This window comes from Colias philodice, chromosome 27 (assembly GCF_061535455.1).
Source record: "Colias philodice isolate Cphi_HAF_F1 chromosome 27, ilColPhil1 Martin Lab GWU primary, whole genome shotgun sequence".
In the NCBI taxonomy this organism is placed as follows: domain Eukaryota; kingdom Metazoa; phylum Arthropoda; class Insecta; order Lepidoptera; family Pieridae; genus Colias; species Colias philodice.
Window position 1 is genome coordinate 3,896,288 of NC_143112.1, and position 24,083 is coordinate 3,920,370.

The window sequence follows — 24,083 nt, forward strand, 5'->3', positions numbered from 1 at the left end:
TGACTAAATGCATAAAGTCTACATTCCTTTGCAACTATACCGTATACTGTTTACGTATATATTTGATACAGGTAATGTATTTCATTTCCTTGTATATTCGAATTGTGAATACGATACTCTACCTTACAAAGGATTGTAAACTTTATTCTTATAAATGTTTACAATCCTTTGTACACATCTAGGTATATACGGTTTGCTACTATGTCTGATACGATATTATGCCTTATGCTATAGCTCATAAAGACTATAATCCCTTATCTAGGTATATATTCGGTGTTCTACTCGGTCTAATGCGAGGGCCACAAGTGGAGGAAACACCCCCAGAGCCAGAGGAGGAGGAGAAAATCGGTCAGTTCAAACACAGGTTGATTCAAAGTAAGCGACACAATGTATACGCGTTCGCTTCGCTCGCTTCGGTCACCGCGGGGAGGGGGGGTGTAAAGGGAGAGGAGTTATACGCCTTTGCTGTAAAGTTTTCCGGTCTTTTTTTTTCCTTCTATATATTACAATAATGCAATATATTTTGGGGACGGGTACCTGTTTCCTGCAATTTAATACATATTTCATTTTCACAATATGTTTGAGAAAATTTTAATTGAATTAAATATTTCACTTCCACATTTTTAATATCTTCTTGAATAGTATGCAACTTGTTTATAATTTGCAAGTTATAATGGTGACCGAACGCTTGAAATACAAACACATTTAACGCCAAACGCAGATTATATCTAATACGTTTTCCAAATTTTAATATTCTTAAGGTTTTTTTAATTAATAACTTAATCGAATCTGCTTTTGGATTAACACATGCTTTTTTATAATAATGCATACAAACAATCTAATACATGTCATATTGAAGCCATTTTGGTGTGAGCAAATAAATATTCATTTATTATAAATCAATAAATTAAGCTATTGAACATTTTTTTTCTTATAATTGATTTTTCATCACTGATCTTTCGTTGATCAATTTTCCACACAATAACTATTTTTATTACACTACCTATAATTATTTTATCCTGTACATATCAATTATGATCATCAATTCTATAGATTTTTGTATTCTGTACTAAGTATATCCTTAGACGTCTACCGTACTCAAAGTTTTTCCCAATCTACAAATCGCAAGAGCAGCTAAAATTCTTATCACCTTTGACTTCCTATATTTAATTCATGGTTATTATTTCTATCACATTCAAACTTTTCTTTCAAGAACATCTTTGTACCTTTTTTCACTTCAAAAAATATCATTTTTAATACAATTTTTTACCTTTTTTTCATTCCCAATAATATTGTTATCTATACTATTTAATTATTATTTAGGTCCTGCTCGACACTTGCCAGCATTACCGGCAGCTGATGATACTGGACAAATGCAAGTTTCCGCTTTCGGTCTAGATATCACGAAGGAAGATAATGGCCAGTGAGTGTGCTTCTTTATAATTTAGGGTTGCACTGGGGGAGTGCCGGCAGAAGTGAAAACTTGATTATTAACGTTGAGCATGTTTCATATCCATCCGTCTTACGCTTTTTCGATCAGGTCACGTGTCCTGACGCGAGTTTAAGATTTTACACCCAACGCCGCTAAAGAAGTTTTCACTTCATTATAGGATCCAAGTGAAACCTCACGAGTCGCCGAGCGCGTCAACGCCGTCGAGCGGCGAGGAGGCGGACGCGGCGCCGGACGACGCGCCCGACACCGACGAGCAACCGCCCTCGCTCATCGATCTGCTCGGGTGAGACATACACACAAACACTCATTATATAATAAACAAAATAAAAAAAAATGTATGCGTGTACTAGAGCACACACGTAAGAAGTGAAACTTCTTTATGACCTTAAAAATGTCACGCGTACGGCTTAACGCAAAAATGTTACACTAAATTTTTGTCCAACCCCGATAAAGAAGTTTCACTTCAATAAAAAAGCCTTTTATTTCCATATACCTTTGGATAGTTTTACAATATTTGTGTTAGTTACAATTTGCAAAAAAAATTTTAAAAATTTAAATTTAAATTTGACAGTTATAATCATTATATACAATGTGGAAATTTTCTATGGGCCCTCGAGGGAAAGTACTTGTGAAATACTGGAGATAGCAAATTTTGCTGAAAGGCAGCATCCCTTTATTTTTGTCGATTTGAAGAATGAAATAACGAATTTCTTATTAATTTGTTTGAAACGTTTTGAATATGCTATCGTATTAACTCTAGGCCGGCTACTCACATACCTCCCGAAGGACAATATTGGAACAATCTCGGTTGGTCGTCGGTCGGAGCAATTTCAGTTGTTTTTTAAATTGCCCCTGTTTGCCTATACACATCACAATTAAGGAGCCAATTAAAGGGTCCAATTGCACGCCTCATAAGCGAAGCGTTGAGGTGGGTACTACTGTCACTTCGCGCAAAACATCTGATTTTTCAAACTTAAAATGTCTTTATGTATCATACATTGCACTTGTAAGATAATACATACACACACATATTAAGAAAAAACACTATTTTTAACGTTCATGATATTTTTGATGTCATTTTTGTTATTTAAACTAGTTAAAAGACAGTTTAAAAAAGTTCTGTCTTGGACGTCCGTGTGTCTGTATGTGCGGATCCTTTTTCTTGTTAACACGATAGCGACCGAAATACTTTACTAATCGAGTCTTTTTTTTTTCTCTTACGCTTGAGTATGCTCAGGAATAGAACCCTTTCATTTTTCAGGGTCTGATTCGATGTGGTTTAATTGTTATTAAATAAACAAAAATAATAATTAATAAATATTTATTAAAAAAAAATTATGAGGCGTGCACTTTTGGATTTTCCAAATTATTTCAAAATTGCCCCTGCTGCAGGTAGTAGCCGGTTTTAACACTATGCTGCATAATATGATTTACTTCACCGCACTATCATGCTACTTCATACAACACTGTACCAAATAATTGTGCACTTCTGAAACATTCAATTAGAAATAATCTTCATTTCAGTGGTGAACAAGCGAAGAAACAGGCACAAGAACGTATGGAAGCACAGGCCGCGCAACAAGCCGCTATGTCAGCGATTGAAGCTGAAAGCAAAAAGGTAAAATAAAAAAAATAATATTGTCTAACAAATTTAGTTCCGAAAAAAAACACTAAAGCGGTGTTTTAATTAGATAATATTCATCCTGGCTTTGCTCAATTTCATAAAAGTACCCGTTTATTTCGATGAAAAAAAGGACTTTTTATTTAAAAAAATGACTAGAATAAATCATTTAATATTTTGAGAAAGTTAAACCATAAAATCATTCTTTGTTTGTAATAGTTAATCCATTATTTATAACGTAACTCATAACATTGCTCATGCAGCTTGGAAAGGATAAAACATATGATCGTTATAAAAAGGTGGGTAGCTTCTGGCTCATAATTTCAACTTTGTTTACCCTTTATCTATCCAATGCAGTTTTTGCCTGACATTTTCTCAAATAATTAATAGGTATTGTGTGAAAAGAAAGATGTTGGACAAAAATCTTTTAGTATCGAACGGATCAGGATAATCATAATTCTAACCCAGCTTTTATAACTGACCAACTGTCTTATTACATTAAGGAAATATTCTTGGGATCTTATTTTCGCTTTTTAGTATTTGTTTTAATAATTTAATTGTGTTGTCAAGTTTATCATCAGAACCCGATTTACACTTCATTAATTTTTTTTATTCATTTATTTTATTAATAATATGTAATAATTAATTTAATTGTTTGAGAAATATGTAAAGAGTAGAAAAAATTCAATCAAAGTACTTTCTCACTTTAAATCCTTTTTCAATCCTTGGATAAAACTTATTCGTCGAATAATGTATAAAACTACCATTTTAAAAACGTATTCTAATTGTCCGTATTTGACAGTTTATATGACATTTTAATATTATCGTGTAATACTTTATTGCACGGATAAGTTTTAACCGAGCATTGAAAAATCAGCCCTAAATTTAAAACCTCTTGCTTTAACTTTATAAATTCTACGCCAAACTCCTACTGTACTATATATTCTATACCACATTCCAGGCGGTACAAGTACCAGCGCCATCAGCCCTTTCACAGATAGACCTGTCCCAATACACAAAGCGCGCGGTATCGTTTTTGGCGCGAAACTTCTACAACCTGAAGTATGTCGCGCTCGTGCTGGCGTTCTGTATCAACTTCGTGCTTCTCTTCTATAAGGTGAGTTTCTTTTTCAGGTTATAATTGTTACGAGTTAATTTTTTTGATCAATTTTTGAAGGGATCTTTAGGTGCATTGAGAGTAATATTTCAAGGTCGCGTCATGACAATACCGTCTCGTCATGGAGTAAAGCGACGATTTTGGTATCTTTGAATCTTGTCAAAGAAGTTTCACTTCTGGCACGTGTGCATCGTGTGATGCATCTATAGGCGCTAGTAAAATCGATTTCTGGCGGCACGTTGCCACGCTATATGATGGTATACATACATAGTCAATAATATGCAGTACCTTGTGTTTTCACTAAATTCGACGTACAAAATAATGTCAATTTCAATCTGCCAAGCGTCCCGTGTAATATAAATTTAATTTAGTAATTAAATTAAACTTTACTCATATTCCACAGGTAACGACTCCGGACAACGAGAAGGGTGAAGGATCAGGTCTTGGTGATATCATCAGCGGTGCCGGCTCTGGAGGTGGTTCTGGAAGTGGCGACGGTAGGATAAAACTCTAACTCAAACATTTATTTATGCAATTACACTTCTTCTAGCGAAGAAATGCGAAGAAAATAAAAATTATTGTTTCCTTTGTGACGTGTTTATCTCATACTGTTTCTTATGAAATGAAATTAAAAGCTTATTTGTCAGAATTGTGGTTAAAAAGGTTTTATAAAAAAAATTACGTTCGCACAATTCGCCAACAAATTGGCATACAATTATTTATATGTTTCTAAGTTTAACTTTAAAAGAACCTTTATGATACAATTTTAATTCCATTAAAACAATATAAATTATTCGTAATTTCCTCTCAAATGTCCATTTTTCCATTGTAACTAAAAATATGTTTCGCTATTTTTATTGTTATCAAGGTAACTTTCCATATAATTTCTTCTTTCTATATATTCTATATAATTTGTACTTTTATTCCAAACAGGAAGTGGCGAAGCGGAAGAAGATGAATTTGTCGAAGTGGTGCAAATAGACGAGGACTTCTTTTACATGGAGCACGTGATCAATGTGGCGGCCATGTTGCATTCGGTCGTGTCACTCGCTATACTCATCGGATACTATCACCTTAAGGTTACTGCTTTTTATAAAGACATAGTGCTGCATGAGAGAAAATCTATATTTGTTGAAGTTAAACTTCTTTAGGCGCGTTGAGAATAAAATTTCAAGGTCGCGTCATGGTAATACTCCTCGTCATGAGTAAGGCTACAATTTTCGAATCTTTGAATTTTGCCAAAGAAGTTTCACTTTTGACACGTGTGCTAGGTACACTCGCTTTTTTTTCTTTGGTTTTCGTTTGTTACAATCAAATGTATGTAATATATAATTATATATTATTTGTTATAACAAGATGGCGGCCATGTTTCACTACGTCGTGTCACTTGCTATACTCATCGGATATTATCAACATTAAAGTTGCTACTCATTCATATATTGATAATAGATTTTATACAGAAAAATCTGGGTTTTCTTGAATCTTCGTTAGTTACAACAAAATAAATATACATAGCATACAATAATGTAATGTAATGACAAGACTGTGGCCATTTTCCTATCCTCTGTGTCGTTCGTTATACTAAATATACATATATTGATGATTTTGTAGTGAATGCCTCATAAGAGAAAATCTAAGTTTTCAGTCATCATTAAATTTCAATCAAATCTAATTTAAAACTGATCACGTTATATATAAAACAAAATTACTAATACTATTTATTATAAATACAGGTGCCTCTAGCCATATTCAAGCGGGAAAAGGACATAGCGCGTAAACTGGAATTCGACGGTCTGTACATCGCGGAGCAACCTGAGGACGACGATCTGAAGAGCCATTGGGATAAACTTGTTATATCTGCCAAGTTAGTATTATAGATATAGTACCTACTATTTATTTATTTTTATAACTTAATAATTAATTACGACAATTGTTAGGATATCGTGTCATTTATGAAACAGACACGTGATTTTTTATTACATTTTGCCTCTTACAACTGTTTGAAATCGCTATAAACATTAAAAAAAAAACAAAATGCCTACCATATTTATGCAATTCTTGTCTCTCGCTATAAACATTAAAAAAAAAAACAAAATGCCTACCATATTTATGCAATTCTTGTCTCTTGAAAAGTACCCTCAAATTTATAATAATAAGCATAAAAAATCGTTACGGAACATTCCAGATCACATGTTACAAAAATTAGAAACAATTGTAATTTCTAAGAAATAAACAAATTTTTATTATTATTTAACAATAAAAATCAAATACATATGTTTCGGAACATTCCAGATCGTTCCCCGTGAACTACTGGGACAAGTTCATAAAGAAGAAAGTTCGAGCAAAATACTCGGAAACTTACGATTTCGACTCAATCTCCAACATGTTAGGAATGGAAAAGACGTCTTTCTCGGCACAAGAAGACGAGGGAAGCAAGGGACTGTTACATTAGTGAGTTTAATTTTATTGATGTCTTTGAAAGAAAGAGAAAAAATAATGATTAGTTAAAGGGATTTTTTTTAATTGGAGCATTTCGATATAATTTTTCTTTTCTATAAGTATCGTAAAGAAAATTTATGTATTTCAGCATTAGCTTATTTTTGGTAGTTTCAACATACTATTAACCATATTCCAGTATTTTTACATTTAAAGGATTAAACTTAAAAATGTATAGAATGCCCTGTTGAAAAAATACCACAAATTCAACATCATACACTTGTATAAAATTCAAAATCTTATATCCCAAAATTCTACATTTTAATTTAAAGTTCATATGTCTAAATATATATGTATATGTATATAAATCTCGTGTCACAATGTTTGTCCTCGATGGACTCCTAAACCACTTAACCGATTATAATAAAATTCGCACACCATGTGCAGTTCGATCCAACTTGAGAGATAGGATAGTTTAAACATGTAGATACCACGGGCGAAGCCGGGGCGGACCGCTAGTATGTTAATAAAATCTGAAAAATTACATATTTCAGCATAATAAACATCGACTGGCGCTACCAAGTGTGGAAAGCCGGTGTAACCATAACGGACAATTCCTTCCTCTACTCTCTCTGGTACTTCAGTTTCTCTGTGATGGGCAACTTTAATAATTTCTTCTTCGCCGCCCATTTGCTGGATGTCGCTGTTGGCTTTAAAACGTTGAGAACTATCTTGCAGTCTGTCACGCATAATGGGAAACAGGTAAGGGCTGTATAAGTCTAAAAAAAGAAGTCCCATGTTCCCTAGTGGGGTAAGGGGCAGATTATTCATACATCTGTTTCACTGATCGATTTTCCTTAAGGGACAAAATGTCAAAAGTTACGAATCAAATCAAAAGTGAAAATTACAACTCACAACTCGTTTGTAACAGTCACAAGTACAACTCACAATTCGCAACTTACAACTCACAATTCACAACTCACAATTCGTAACTCACAATTCACAACTTACAATTCATAACTCACAATGCGCATCTCACCATTTACAACTCACAATTCGTAACTCACAATTCGTAACTCACAATTGGTAATTCATAATTCCCAACTCACAATTCACAACTCACAATCCTCAACTCACAATTCACAACGTACAATTCTCAACTCACAACTTACAATTCTCAACTCACAATTAACTCACAATTTCACAGCTGGTGCTCACAGTGATGCTACTCACAATCATCGTGTACATATACACGGTGATAGCGTTCAACTTCTTCCGCAAGTTCTACGTGCAAGAGGAGGACGACGAGATTAACAGGAACTGCCATGATATGTTGACGGTATGCTTTATTTTTATCACTATCACTTCACTACGTAGTATAAAATAAAGTCGCTTTTGCTGTCCCTATGTCCCTATGTATGCTTAAATCTTTAAAACTACGCAACGGATTTTGATGCGGTTTTTTGTAATAGATAGAGTGATTCAAGAGGAAGGTTTTAGTATATAATTTATTAGGTTTTAGACAAAGCGGGCGAAGCCGCGGGCGGAAAGCTAGTTTATGAATAATTATAATTTATGTGAAATAGATGTTTGAAATATTTAATTTGTTATATTTATGTGTAGCCACAGTTAATTCCTTATTGTTTAACCTAGCCTATTGATTTTTAAAACGATTACATATTTTTAGCTATACATCTTGTCCATTTTCGTCGGTTTATTATTTAATCATTTTAGCAAGCTTTCACCTAGTTTGTTTTTATGGAACCGACTCCTTTAGATTCGATTTTGACCCACTCTTAAATGGAAAGACTTCAATAAAATTTTGTATTTATTAAGTGGATACAAGTGTGTATCTTATTAAAGGGTGTTTTTATTGAAGTGAAACTTCTTTATCGGGGTTGGAAAAAAATGTAGTGTAACATTTTTTCGTTACGCGTGACATTTTTCCGTTACGCGCCATCTTTGTCTTATCCCTACCACGCGTTATTCGACGTATTTCTGTAAAGTTGCATACAGTATTATTCTTTGAAAAATAAGGTCATAAAGAAGTTTCACTTCTTACGTGTGTACACTAGTACACGCAGTTTTTTTTATTTCTCATTTATGTTATAAATTATGTTTGCGCAGTGTTTCGTGTTCAACCTGTACAAGGGAGTGCGTGCGGGAGGTGGTATAGGGGACGAGTTAGAACCTCCTGACGGTGACGACTCTGAAGTGTACCGCATCATTTTCGATATATCCTTCTTTTTCTTCGTCATCATTATCCTGCTCGCTATTCTGCAGGGTACGTGACAATTAAAATAAAAGCACATAATATTTATGTCAAATCAGCTATGTTACTCAACAAAATTGTTACTCAAATGCCAAATTCTGTAAATTATGGCAAGTGGCATTTAAATATTGTAATCATGTCATTATGCGTGTCATGACATGCCAAGTTGCACGACGTGTCATAAATCGCTATTTATCACATATAACACTTAAAACTATAAATTGGCCAATCGAATGTGTTTTTAGATTTATTTGTGAAAACTTTAATAAAAATTACGAGTCATTAATATATCGTGTAAAGTATAAACCATTTGATCAAGGTATTCTATAACATTTTACATGAGATATCCTATACTGTGATAAATACATGTAACAAAAAGGACAAAAAATATCCTTCTTCACAAAATATCATTAATAATAACAGATAAATATACAATTGTCTGTCTGTAGGTTTGATCATCGACGCGTTCGGAGAGCTCCGTGACCAGCTGGAGTCGGTCAAAGAGGACATGGAGTCCAACTGCTTCATATGCGGTATTAATAAGGACTACTTTGATAAGGTAGATATTAATTTTTATTTAAAACATATTATTGTTACTGTTAATTTTGAGTTCTTGTTAAAAAAATATAAAGGAGATTTTGTACATATTTATAAGAAACAATTACATATAACATTCAATTTATAAATTCCACTTGTAAAAAATGTACAAAATGGTTCCTAACTACGAATATTTTTAAATGTCGGTCTGTAACGCCTTAATAACTAAATTGACAGTAGGGAGATTAATATCACTGAACCTTCTAGAATGTAGAGCAAAAAGCTACAAATAAAAAGCTGAGCCAATTTTGATGAAATTTCGAACAAAGATAGACTATTTAATATACAATTATTTCAGGTGCCGCACGGGTTCGATACGCACGTGCAGCGGGAACACAATCTCGCGAACTACATGTTCTTCCTCATGCATCTTATTAATAAACCCGATACTGAATATACTGGTAAATATATTATTTTAAATTCATATTATTTCACATTAGTCTAAGTGCTAATTATACCCATTTTTTGTTTGTATTTGAAAATTTATCCATTTCTAATTCTTATTTCAAATGTCTGCTATTTCTAGGCATACAATTTAAATACAATAAATAATACATGGGCATTAAAACCGTAAAAAAACATGGGCATTTCCACATAGAACAATAATTTAAAAAAACTTCCAAACACTATTATAAAATTATAATGTTCATAAAATATTCAAACATTTCATTATTTCAGGTCAAGAAACATTCGTATGGAACATGTACACGCAGAGATGTTGGGACTTCTTCCCCGTCGGAGACTGTTTCAGGAAACAATACGAAGATGTCATGGGAGAATAGTTTTACTTATTAATAATAATAAGAGAGAAAACTGTTTGAAACAGCCTTTATTGCTCAACGTTGACACCAATTTGTAACCACTTTAATAGCAATAAACATTTTTGTACATAGATAATAATGTTGTTTTTTCTGTCATAAAATTTGGCGGGATTTTGAAATGTCAACTTTCTTTATGATATAATATTGTACGTTGAAATCATTAATTTCTAACTTTGCATTGTAAATAAAATGTATTTAATAATATAGCGATGTTGACAAATTGCTATTTTCGTGGTACTTTCGATTTTTAAGCTTGTCTTAGATTAAAACTATTTTAAACAATGATTTTAAAAAATAAGGTGGCCTTTCCAAGTTTTCTATTTTAACTTTTTCGATATAGTCTATGTAAGAATATAATGCGCGTTGAATAAAATCTTTAATTTATTCTATTGTTGTTTTATTCTACGCCTAACCACCATCCAAAATATAATATTATGTAACTACATACTACCTTAATAATATAAAGTAACATTATTACCTACACACAAAAATCATACGATTTTTGTCTTTGGATAGTTGAAATGCTAGTGACATAGGCTCCTATTTACCCCAGTAAAACATCATTTCTTTGTGAAAAGCAACCATTAGTATGCGCATTTGAACCGTTCCTAAATTTATAAATTGCGCCATCTAACGAGATGGCGCTTTTCTACAAAAAGTGGCATGTATGACAATTATTACTCTTTTTGGTTGACGGGAGCGAAGCCGCGAGCTGCAGCTAGTAATATTCTGAACCCGTCCAATTATTTTGAACGCTTATGTTCAAAATTAACACTTAGAGCAAGAACACATAGGCGCTCGGCGTTGCGTTAGTCGCGCGTTGGTAGCGTACATTCACCGGGTTTAGCACGGCCTTTTTAGGAGCGTTAGTAGGTAGTAGTAGTAGTAGTAATCCATTTTGATGAATATGCATCCCCTCTATACAAAAGTGCGCATTGATATGTAGGTACAGTAAAATGACCGCTTATGTATCTCGAAGCGCGGGGCAAACGCCCACGCAACGCGCGTTGAACGAAAATCTTTGACGCGCGCTTGATCAGAAACGCGTGCATGCATATGTGCAGTACACTTCAATAGAATTCGCGGTTCTCAAAACGCACGTTAGCCAAACGCGAGTTTCTAAACGCCGTAAATTCAGTTCACTTTAATATTTTATCGGTTTGCAATTCTGTATTTTGATCATGTTTCATCAATAATAATAATATTATCTAAGGATATTATTTTATCATAAGTAAAAAGGTGAAGATAGGTTATTATTAGCGCTCCAGCCCCCCTAGTCAAGTGGCTTTCTGTTAGCGTAGCGTTCAATAGAATAGACTACGAATGTATGAGATTGACGTAACCTGTAGATACGTTTATCTACAGCCTACGTCAATCTCATACATTCGTAGTCTATTCTATTGAACGCTACGCTAACAGAAAGACACTTGACTAGGGGGGCTGGAATGGCAATTGGCACGTTGAAATGTGTCTTTATGAACCAAAATTTATATCAGCCGTCTCTTTTTCGTTCACGATAGTTGAATCATGTTATCTCACTTTAACGTCTATTTATCGTCAGTTCGTTAATGTACCATTTTCGAATATCGAATGTTGTGTCGGTAATCTATCTACACCTTCACCTAAAATATTTCTAACGTTCCGCCCGCTTTGTACAAAACCTAATTAATTATATACGAAAACCTTCCTCTTGAATCACTACATATTTAAAAAAATCCGTGGATAGGGATATAAGTATGTACAGAGAAAGCAACTCTGTAGTGTAGTGAAGAGAGCTAAATTTGCCTATAAAAGTAATATTTGTTTGTTGACGGGAGTGAACTCGCGAGCAGAGAACGCATGAATGTTCAGAATCAGAACTCAGCTTAATTAGCATGCTTAAATTCAGTTCACTTTATGTCGTTGATTTACAATTCCATTTTTTCATCGTTTACTTCAAATCAATCAAGTTAAAAGGTGTATATTCGTTCTTAATGTTCCGGGAATGGAACGTATTGTAACTTGAAGTTTATAATAATTGTTACCTTATTTTCTTGATTAGAAAAATTATTAGAAAAATTATTCTTACTTTGATGCAACTGTATCAAAAGTGGGACATGGGTAAGGGAAAGTGTTTAGTAAAAGACACATTTTTGTTTATTCTTTAATACTTTATAACATTATAATTACTATGTACACCGATTTTATCAGTCTTTACAAAATAACAAAGCTTATTCTTATTTCTTAATTATAGTTTAGGAAAAGGCTACGACATAATTCACACATTTCGTTCTATGTAGAACTGTAACTTTTAATGTATATTTCGAATAATTTATTACAAATACAATAATGACAATTTACAATAGAAAAGTAAGTATAATGCATATTTCCTAAATGTTTGCTGATTATTTTTACAAGAATTCAAAAGAAACAATGAAAAATTTATGATTTTTTTATTTTGAGGTGAAACTTCTTTAGGTATTTTGAGAGTAAAATTTCAAGGATGCGTCATGGCAATACTGTACGGCGACGATTTTGGTATCTTTGAATCCTGCCAAAGAAGTTTCACTTCTGACACGCGTGCTCGGCACAAACGCTCTTTTTTATTACAAAATCAAATACTTTTAAGATCTTTTTTTTTTCATTTGTGGGTTACCAAATCTTAGGTCATATTTTACTTACAATATTATATGAATCCGTTTCACAAATGATCCTTCGAGCCGGGCCCATTACAAACATTAAATTGGAATGGAATATGACTTTTTCTATCCATTTCTTAAAATTTACTTGTCTTTTAATGAATTTAATCTTATTACAATCAATTCCAAAAACACGAGCTTGGCTCAAAAACTTATTCCTATATTAACAAACATAATTAATTAACAGACGGTTGTTTATGAGCTAAATACAGAGTAAAAATACTTGTTAACGCACTAACTAAGAAGATAACATCAAACCATCGATGGTAGAAATTAAACTGTAAATCGCCTAATACTTGAGTTATTATGATTCTATATTCTGGAGGCATATTCATACGCATTAAAAGTACGGATGAACAAAAATACATGCCCATTATTTGAGCTAGTATTAGCACTATGATGTTCGATGATTTTGATGACGATATCTTGTAGAAGAACTGAAAATAGAAAAATTTAGGTTATTAATACAGGGTGGGCCAAGAATTCGTTAACATTTAAATGTAACTTACCGCGCAAACTATTGCCGTGCGGGGCGCGGGCGCGGGCGGGGGCACTAGCTCGCTTTTTGGAAATTTAGTCGCAATGGATCATTTCACGGGGTCGCAACGCGCTTACTGCGTGAAACAGTTTTATTTAAACAACTTTTCGCTCATTACTGTGAGACGCTTATTTCGCGTTGAACATGGTTTACACGACTTAAGTCAGTGTCCAAGTGCACCTTTAATAAAGAAATGGGTGAAGAAGTTCGAAGAGACGGGATCTACACTAAATGTGAAACAAACCACCGGCCCGCGGACTTCTCGGAGCGAAGAGAACGTGCAGTATGCAGTTTCCGCTTCTGTTCGACGTGATCCAGATTTATCGACACGCAAACGTTCGGCTGAATTAGGATTATCCCGCACATCATTACGCCGTATTTTGAAATTAGATTTGAAATTACATCCATATAAGATCCAGCTAGTGCAAGAACTAAACCCTAATGATTTAAATTTGCGTAAGTCATATGCCGAAACAATGTTAACTCGATTCAGTAATTTTGACAATATCTTATTCTCTGACGAAGCCCATTTCCACCTAAATGGACATGTAAACAAACAGAATTTCAGGGATTGGAGCAGCAAAAATCCTAAAGCTAAACATGAGAGGCCACTTCACTCTCCTAAGGTAACTGTATGGGCCGGAAAAAATCATCGAAGAGATGTCGGCGATCTCTTTGCAGAAGAGTATTCGAATACTTCAGGACTCGCTGAGATGAGTGCAAAACCCGTAACGGTGGCCATTTAGACGAAATAATTTTTAAAAAATAAATTACAACTAATAAGCATTCTCGTAAATGAACGATTTCTAAAATATATTAAATGGTTTTTTTTATACGATTTTTTCAAATGTTAACTAATTCATGGCCCACCCTGTATTTTATGTTCACCAGTTAGTCTATTGAAACCTAAAAATTGCAAAAAATTAGGCATGACGAAAGATTTTGAAATTCTCTTCCATAATGTGTGTATACGTTTACTATACAAGAAAAACCCTATATTTCGGTAATAATTAAATTTAACGAAGATAAAAGCCATTTTTCAAAAAACATTTATTAACTGTGCCAAAACAGCTCGAAGGTGTCATGGCGTAGGCGTGACGTCACTCTTTAGTAAATACGTAATTATTTGTACGCATTGCGAAGAAAATTAAAAAAATATTTATTTAATATGTGTTATAGAAACGAATTACAAAGTTTATAAGTGGTGTGCAGTATTGCAGTGTGAATCCACATAAAAATAATGCTCAAAAAAGTGTTAATCGAAAAAATAATAAGAAATTATTGTATAAAGTTGGCGCGGAGAACCCCGAACCATGTATTCGTGAATTCGCAATTATATTTCTGTTCTGAGTCGATAAAGCATACGTGAAACAATAGAAAATAAATAAAAATGCGTATTCTCAACATATTCATAACAACAAAATACATCTGACGTGAGTTGTTTACTTAAGCGTGACGTCACGCGTGTTTTGGTCAAAATGGCGAACTGCAGAATTTCAATGTTTTATTTTATTGATAATCTCATTAATCTTAATGTTTTTAAGATTTCTAAGTCGCTATATTTAATTTATTTATTATACATTTTCCCTTAAAAACACTAATACGATCATTTATGGATACTGTCGTCATGCCTATTAATAACCTTATTGGGAAAATATATATTTTAACGGAATAACTAGGAATTTTATTTTATTTAACGTTGGTTAGATCAGACAAAAATTAACGATTTAGATGTTGGCAGTAATATAGCTTATGCAGCAGAATATCATATTAAATCTATAGAAATACCAGCTAATAAAAATCTATACTAACATTATAAAGCTGAAGAGTTTGTTTGTTTGAACACGCTAATCTCAGGAACTACTGGTCCGATTTCAAAAAAATCTGTTGGTTTTAGATAGCCCATGTATCGAGGAAGGCTATAGGCTATATATCATCATGATACGACTAACAGGAGCGGAGCCAAGCGGGTGAAACCGCGGGGCGCAACTAGTATACAATATAAAATTCCTTACCTTTGTTAAAGTGAGTAACAATCCTCTTATACTAGTAAGTACGATACATCCCACCAATATAAACGACACATGTTGAGACCAAAACGCAAGATCAATGCTCCAACCAAGCCAATGCACTACAAGCTCTAAACCACGTGTAACCGGGTCCTTTTTACCTACACGGTCGAATACTATGTTTATTGTTGACTGAAAATAAACAATATAGTTAAAAAAAGTGAGAAAAACTCAAGAAATTATTTCTTAAAAACGTTCAATGAAATTTACACCTTATTTCATGGTACTAATGTACAAAATCTATTGTAAAGTTTATCAAAACTCTGCCTAATTTTTGTGTGGGCAGAGTTTTGTTTCGAACATTTTTTGATCGTGATTGTGAGTGAAACAACAAATTAGTTGTAGATAACTTGAAATCGTCTTATTAATAATATGAAATTTAAGTGAGTATTTTTAAATTTCATATTAATGCATGATTTACAAAAAGAAAATAACACTCACGATAAATATTTTCCAAATGCAGTACAAAGAGAAGAAATAGCCCAGGAAATTAAAGTATTTCCCCTGAAATGTCTTCGACCATTCAATTTTCTCTCTCATAGTTCGAGCATCGTGCGCTTCTAAGAATAACTGTCTACTTAATTCTTCTAAACCAGATATTTCTTGTTTTAGCTGACTTATATCTGAAAGAAACACGTTTTTTTATAATCTGTTGTAGTCACATACAAAAAATATTCGCAAATATAGTTTTAAATATAATAAAAGAGGTAAGTGTAGTAACAATAAACTAGCTTTTTACATGTTACAAAGATTTGAAATTAATCAATAATCAATTTGAATTAAAAAATATGCCCGTAATAACGTTATGTGTCAGTATTAGGGAGTAGAAACTACTTTATCAATTTTTTTTTTAATTCTTTTGCCAAACTGGTTTTTTTTCCTATGATTTTTTTATGTATAATATCAGTTCAGAAACACTCACTCTCATTCCCATGGCTCAAAGGGTTAGCTATACTGCCAACACTGGACAAAATATTCGTCCAGAAACCTCTATTCTTCACCGAGGACTGATCCATCATGCTATAGTTCTGTCTCGCTCCCACACTGTTCGACTCGGCTAACGCTATCCTTTTCTTTTTCACAAGTATCATATCCATAGTTTGGAGTAATTTTTTTTCGATTGATAGAACGTCTGATTGTGTGACTGGTCTGTAATTTTTGTTAGATATTAAAATGATTTTAAACAATTTTTTTTTTTGGGTGACGAAATATCCAACTCAAAACACAAACTTAAACATTTATCTAATGAGACTTATTTCAAATAATATTATAAATTAGAAAGTTAGAAAGAATGTATGTTTTTACTCTTTCACACTAAAACCACTGAATGGATTTTGATAATACTTTCTTGCTTAATTCGGTTATGTAGCTTATGTATTAGAATAACATGTACGCTATAGAAATACTTTGCTTTAACCCGCGGATTCGACCGCGTATAATGTACATTATGTACGTATAGAAATACATACATTTATTTTGTCCGCGGGCACAGAATACATAATAGTAGCTAAACGCTTCAGAACGGACACTCTCCGCCTCCCGCCAAAATTAAACTTACCTCACCCCGCACGATCGTGATTAAAATGGGCCATATTTTTCTGCAAGGACGATACGCAACAAAGATTGACAACATTAATTAAATTGACTTAAAGTAATTTTATTATTTTGGATATGTGATTATCGTTTTTCGTAGAAAATGGTTAGATATTGTGCTGTTTAGGGATGTATTTCATCAGAAAAACGCGTATTTCTTTACGCTAGTCACAAATGTGCCAACCATAAAGCGTTAACACACACATTTGCAGTCTCTACAGTGTGACTGTCAAAACGATAATTTTGTATGGAGTGTCCGGGGTGTGCCGCGGGTAAAAATCGCGCAGTACAACTAGTAGAGTGTAAATGAATATAATTTTTTACCTTATAAATATAGCCATAGATGTATAAGGATAGTTGACTGCACCAAAACCGGAGAGTAATGCCATTACTGTCACGCCTATGACACCAATGCGAGACACGCCTTGCTCTATCGAAAATATGCCCTGAAAACATTATCAATTTAGATTCAGCACTTAGCGATTGATGCAGAAATATTAAATATTTAAAAAAAAAATCCATGTATTTCAAAATGTTTGTCTTTTGCATGACATTTAATAATTCAACACAAACATTATTAATAAAATAATTACTTTGAATTAATAACTATGATATCACAAAATGGCGCAGAATGGATTCTATGCTTAGTTGAATTTTAGATATGTCCACAAATGAAGCATACAAATAAACAAAATTAAATTGAAATTATTAAATATCCAGCTATAAAAAGCATGAAAATATTGCATTCCTCACCTGTTTCGGACTCAATATCGGGAATGGATCGCCAATCTTCCAAAAGAAGTACAAATATATAAACCACACGAACATTGTCAAAGGTCTGATGTGCGATCTTGATACTGAAAGAAATTTTCAAGTTAAAAAGAAATTATATTTATAACTAGAGGGTTAACATTTTATTACTCTTGTTTAAACTAATCAATTAAAAAGAAAAAGTAGGTAATTGTTTTGTATTAGCGAAATACCAATGACATAAAACTCAATATGCATTGTATATTACGGATACTTTAAACATTTGTTTCTTCAATCTTATTCTAAAATCTCATACATTATTCCAAAAATATATTGATATACTTACAGAACTGTATATTACTGATACAAAAGTATGCAATATAGAAGGGGATCAATGCAATCACCATGAACAGGAGTGAATATAGACCCAGATTCCAATGGAAATATCTTGAACTGAAATAAAATATATTTAGTAAGTATAACATAATTATTTATACATTATATTAACAAAAGAGAGTATTTATAGTTGTAAAAATTAATGAATGAATTATTATGCAGCAATATACACCAAAATAAAGCTAAAAAGTGTTTGAAATTATGTTTTTTTCTTCTTTTCCTCCTTCAGATCCTTATTGAAATGTTTTAATCATAATTTCAAATTGATATTCAGCATTACATATATTGTATAAAAAAACATATTTTTAGTTTAAAGTTAGTAAAGAAAATTGTGCGTATTATGGTCAAAATTCCATCACAAGATTTACATTAACATACTAGCATTATTAGTACTATTCCTTACACAAATTAAAAGATATTGTAAACAAACCTTGAATCCAAATAGCCGATAATCTCAAATATAATTAGTTCAAACATTGTGCAGCTGAGTGCAAATGTGACGCTAAATATAAGTTGTACCAAAGTGTGATGAACTTCATAATCACGGAAGAGCTGTTTGACAAAAAATATCCAACCTCCTATGAAGAATATTGCCTGAAAAATAAAACAAATTACTAGCGTCTTGAATTTTACATAGATTTTTCAAACATTGCTTAAAATAGAAATCAATAAATAATTACTGACATTTTAATGGTGTTTTGTATCAGGGTTAAAAAAATCAATAAATAATTACTGACATTTTAATGGTGTTTTGTATCAGGGTTAAAGTATATTATAGAAAGCTACAGACGGTTTAACCAATAAAACTGTGTATTCCTATTCCCTATAAATACGCCGGCTGAATACGACCATGGAAGCACAGTGAAAATTCGTCAAAATATAGACGATTATTGTTCTTTCACCAAATATTATTATTTATACACATTATTATTTGAAGATCTTGGAAATTAACTTCAATGTGTTGTTTGATTAAAAAATCGGCTAATAAGAATCCAATAAACATAACGATTTACAAAAAAGTATGTACTCACTTGAGATATTAATACAATTAACGTATCTTCTAAGAAAGTCATGATTGTAATATAAAATATTGCACTAGTATTCCTTAATTTTACAAATATTTTGCATTAATTAAATTGTATATTATGCAAAGTGCTAACATAAACATTTCATGGCATCACTTGACAACTGACACTACTGACAGTTGACTGCTGACGATGTTGTCATTATTATAAAAAAAATGGTAGATTTTAGGGTTCTGTGGCAGTTTGAAAAATGGAACGTATAATAATAATAAGACCGTAGACAGAGAATCCAATAGACACCGGCAATGCGTGTCGCAGAAAGAGATAAAAAAGAATACGTCACAATATTTAGGGTTACCATGTGAGGGAAAATTTACCCCGCAATTTGTAAGATACAAATCTCTCTATCATTATTCACATAACATAAGTGGATAATAATGAGATATCCACATTACTTACATGTTTATACTAATTTATACTAATATTATAAAGAGGAAATGTTTGTAATTATGTATGTATGTATGTATGGTTTTCACGCATAAACTACTGGACCGATTTCAAAAATTCTTTCACCTTTAGAAAGCTGCATCTTCACTGAGCAACATAGGCTATATTGCATTTTCAAAAAAATTTGATATCCTTTCCAAAAATGCAATAATATTATATCCTTAATAAAAATTCTGTCATCGCGTGCGCTGCGAGCGTCTGTTAGATAAAATCCGCCTAGGCGGTCCGCCGCGCCCCGTACAGGTGGACGCAGGAGCAAACAGCGCGTCCATTAGAGACGGCCCGTTGCGACTTGCGATGCGGCCCGGCCCGATCCGCCTGTAATGGACGCCTAGCATTTGACCAACAGGAGTGGAGCCACGCGGGTGAAACCGCGGAGCGCAGCTAGTATATTATAAACATATTACTTTTATATGGGTAATACATATTATGTATAATATACACATACCTATCACTACATAGTATAAAACAAAGTCGCTTTTTCTGTCCCTATGTCCCTATGTATGCTTAAATCTTTAAAACTACGCAACGAATTTTGATGCGGTTTTTTGTAATAGATAGAGTGATTCAAGAGGAAGGTTTTATTATACATATAATTATTATTATATAATTTATTATGTTTTAGACAAAGCGGGCGAAGCCGCGGGTGGAAAGCTAGTATATTATATAATATGAATATATATCATTATCATAATCCCATATGAAAATGTGTATGTAATGATAATGTAGATGAAAACTCGATTGTTTATTTTTTAAAGTGAAACTTTTATTACATCGTCTCAAACTTTTTGGTCTGTGTAGCGCATGTCGCGTGTATCGCGGCTGCCGAGTAGGTATACCTACTCGGCAGCCGACCAACACGCGACATGCGCTACACAAAGCAGTGTTCGGAACCGTTCGAACAGTTTCACTTTTACCGTGGTTTCATAAAACCACACAACATTTTTATAAAATACGATATTTTGTTTTATCTTATATATAAAAATGAATCGCAAAATGTGTTGGTAAGCGCATAACTCGAGAACGGCTGAACCGATTTCGATAATTCTTTTTTTATTATATTCCTTGAAGTACGAGGATGGTTTTTATGTAGAGAAAACGTAAATATGTACCACGGGCGAAGCCGGGGCGGACCGCTAGTCTATCTATAACATAATAAAACCGGCCAAGTGCGAGTCGGGCTCGCGCACAAAGGGTTCCGTAGCAGCAAATATAATAAATTACAGTTAAATCAACCTATCTCAAAAACTATAAGAGATACTTTGATCAAACCAAAAATCGTTGAAAGAGTTAATTAGCATGCATCACCTCTATTTTTTTTAGAATTTTATACCCCGTAGTTATAAAAATAGAGGGGGGGGGACATACTTTTTACGACTTTGAGAGCTGATATCTCAAAAACCGTTCACTTTAAGAAAAATGTTTTTTAGAAAACTTTATATCATTTTAAAAGACCTTTCCATTGATACCCCACACGGGTATGTACATCGAAAAAAAAAAATTCATCCCTCAGTTACATGTATGGGGGGCCCCACCCCCAATTCTTTTTTTTACTATTTAGTGTCATATTTTTGTAGCGGTTCATACAACACATATTCCCATCAAATTTCATCACTGTAGTACTTATAGTTTCCGAGTAAATCGGCTGTGACAGACGGACAGACGGACAGACGGACAGACGGACATGACGAAACTATAAGGGTTCCGTTTTTGCCAATTTGGCTACGGAACCCTAAAAATGAATCGCAAAATGTGTTGGTAAGCGCATAACTCGAGAACGGCTGAACCGATTTTGATAATTCTTTTTTTATTATATTCCTTGAAGTACGAGGATGGTTTTTATGTAGAGAAAACGTAAATATGTACCACGGGCGAAGCCGGGGCGGACCGCTAGTTTTTTATAAAATAAAATAAAAAAAAAGTAAAAGAATGTTTATTTTCGTAAGTATTAACAGATGTACACACGTTAATTATATTGACCGACCCGCGAAGGCGCAAAAAAAAAAACGAAATTTACTTAATAATAATTTATTGTAATAAAAAAATTACATTTAAATAGGCATGACGACAGTATCCATAAATGATCGTATTAGTGTTTTTAAGGGAAAATGTATAATAAATAAACTAAATATAGCGACTTAGAAATCTTAAAAACATTAAGATTAATGAGATTATCAATAAAATAAAACATTGAAATTCTGAAGTTCGCCATTTTGACTAAAACACGCGTGACGTCACGCATAAGTAAACAACTCACGTCAGATGTATTTTGTTGTTATGAATATGTTGAGAATACGCATTTTTATTTATTTTCTATTGTTTCACGTATGCTTTATCGACTCAGAACAGAAATATAATTGCGAATTCACGAATACATGGTTCGGGATCCTCCGCGCCAACTTTATACAATAATTTCTTATTATTTTTTCGCTTGAAATAATTACTAACACATTTTTGAGCATTATTTTTATGTGGATTCACACTGCAATACTACACACCACTTATAAACTTTGTAATTCGTTTCTATAACACATATTAAATAAAGACTTTTTTAATTTTCTTCGCAATGCGTACAAATAATTACGTATTTACCAAAGTTTGACGTCACGCCTACGCCATGACACCTGCGAGCTGTTTTGGCACAGATATTAAATATTTTTTGAAAAATGGCTTTAATCTTCGTTAAATTTAAGTATATTACCGAAATATAGGGTTTTTCTTGTATAGTATACGTATACACACATTATGGAAGAGAATTTCAAAATCTTTCGTCATGCCTATTATCTCTAACTTAATTAACCCATTGACCACCGTAAGGCCCGATCGGGGCGCGACACAATAGATTTTCTATTGTGTCTGTGATTCCGAGGACTGATGGATTAACTACGTCCTTCCGGTTCAATGTTGGAACCAAGAGTGTCCATTGTCTTCGGCGGGGCAGCGTCGCGGTGGTGGTGATTGCCGTAATACTTTCTAACCTTCGGTTTTGGTTTCCAATCTGTTCATCCTGTAGCTACAATCCAAATTTGTCGTAAATTATCCGGTTCAGGAAAACTGGAACAAGCCATAAAATATTTCAGATATTTAATTAAATACACACTGCAGAATATATATTATTATTTCCCATAATAGTGGGTAACAATTTGTAGAAAAGTTGGCAACACAAAATTTTTTAGGTTAAAATTTATAATTGTTATTTCTGTGGTTTTTAAACAATGTATTCAAGTCAACAGCACGTGATACACAATATATTAACACGCTGAAATATCATGAAGGCCTATAAACTGATAAAGAGTTGTATACTTACGAGTGAAAAGACAATCCAGGCATTTTCGTTCCACTATCACTTTTACACCCTTTAACGCTACACCGCACCATGGTATTATTTTATAAAGTATTAACAGTAAGTCTAAATCATTCGAAACCAAACATACCATGAATTACGTAACTTATAACATGTAAAAACTATATTTTTAAGGAAGACGATAGCTAGCTGTCAAACTTTGTTTATATAAGTAGGTTGCTATTCTTGAAAAAAGTGGCACGCTGGGTGAAACAAAAAATTTTATCATTCTCTCTCATTTCTTTACACAACACCGGCATAAGTTGCTCTTTTTCTTATGTGAATGCGACATAAGATATCAATTTGTCTATTGGTTTCTCTGTCTACGAATAAGACAGACTAATATAATACCACAGAATACATAATAGTAGCTAAACGCTACAGAACGGACACTCTCCGCCTCCCGCCAAAATTAAACTTACCTCACCCCCGCGCGATCAGACATAAAATGGGCCATATTTTTCTGCAAGGACGATACGCAACGAAGATTGACAACATTAATCAAATTGACTTAAAGTAATTTTATTATTTTGGATTTGTGATTATCGTTTTTCGTAGAAAATGGTTAGATATTGTGCTGTTTACGGATGTATTTCATCAGAAAAACGCGAATTTTTTTTTACGCTAGTCACAAATGTGCCAACCATAAAGCGTTAACACACACATTTGCAGTCTCTACGGTGTGACTGTCAAAACGATCATTTTGTATGGAGCTCAGAGCAATAAACTCGGAGCAATTAACAAGCCTGGAGAAGTAACAATTAATTGAACGTTTCTTATATAGTGGCTCTCTTTTATTCAATACCCTAATTAATGCGATAGAAAGAGACAACACACTGTTATCTGCTTGGCATTCAAATCCACATG

General features: G+C 33.2%; 2 protein-coding genes across 2 annotated transcripts in view; one reads left to right on the plus strand and one right to left on the minus strand.

Annotated features, from left to right (window-relative positions):
- The window catches only part of RyR (Ryanodine receptor), a 114,215-nt gene extending 103,511 nt beyond the window's left edge, over window positions 1-10,704 (plus strand). The window contains exons 100-114 of the mRNA XM_089711982.1: window positions 263-375; window positions 1,324-1,423; window positions 1,611-1,736; window positions 2,978-3,071; window positions 4,036-4,191; window positions 4,595-4,688; window positions 5,125-5,270; window positions 5,925-6,055; window positions 6,484-6,642; window positions 7,182-7,389; window positions 7,835-7,966; window positions 8,755-8,911; window positions 9,349-9,458; window positions 9,795-9,897; window positions 10,175-10,704. Of these exons, the coding sequence (XP_089568108.1) occupies window positions 263-375; window positions 1,324-1,423; window positions 1,611-1,736; window positions 2,978-3,071; window positions 4,036-4,191; window positions 4,595-4,688; window positions 5,125-5,270; window positions 5,925-6,055; window positions 6,484-6,642; window positions 7,182-7,389; window positions 7,835-7,966; window positions 8,755-8,911; window positions 9,349-9,458; window positions 9,795-9,897; window positions 10,175-10,278 (1,933 nt within the window). The 3' untranslated portion in view covers window positions 10,279-10,704. The remainder of the gene's footprint in view (window positions 1-262; window positions 376-1,323; window positions 1,424-1,610; window positions 1,737-2,977; window positions 3,072-4,035; window positions 4,192-4,594; window positions 4,689-5,124; window positions 5,271-5,924; window positions 6,056-6,483; window positions 6,643-7,181; window positions 7,390-7,834; window positions 7,967-8,754; window positions 8,912-9,348; window positions 9,459-9,794; window positions 9,898-10,174) is intronic.
- Window positions 10,705-12,453: 1,749 nt separating this feature from the next.
- On the minus strand, window positions 12,454-19,539 carry GPHR (Golgi pH regulator). The gene is made up of 9 exons (XM_089711703.1): window positions 19,373-19,539; window positions 18,772-18,935; window positions 18,292-18,398; window positions 17,949-18,052; window positions 17,520-17,641; window positions 16,525-16,751; window positions 16,044-16,225; window positions 15,549-15,734; window positions 12,454-13,432 (listed from the first exon to the last, which is right to left on the minus strand). Exons 1-9 carry the CDS (start codon window positions 19,412-19,414, stop codon window positions 13,172-13,174), a joined length of 1,395 nt encoding a protein of 464 aa, XP_089567829.1. The 5' UTR covers window positions 19,415-19,539; the 3' UTR covers window positions 12,454-13,171.
- Between the last annotated feature and the right edge of the window lie 4,544 nt (window positions 19,540-24,083).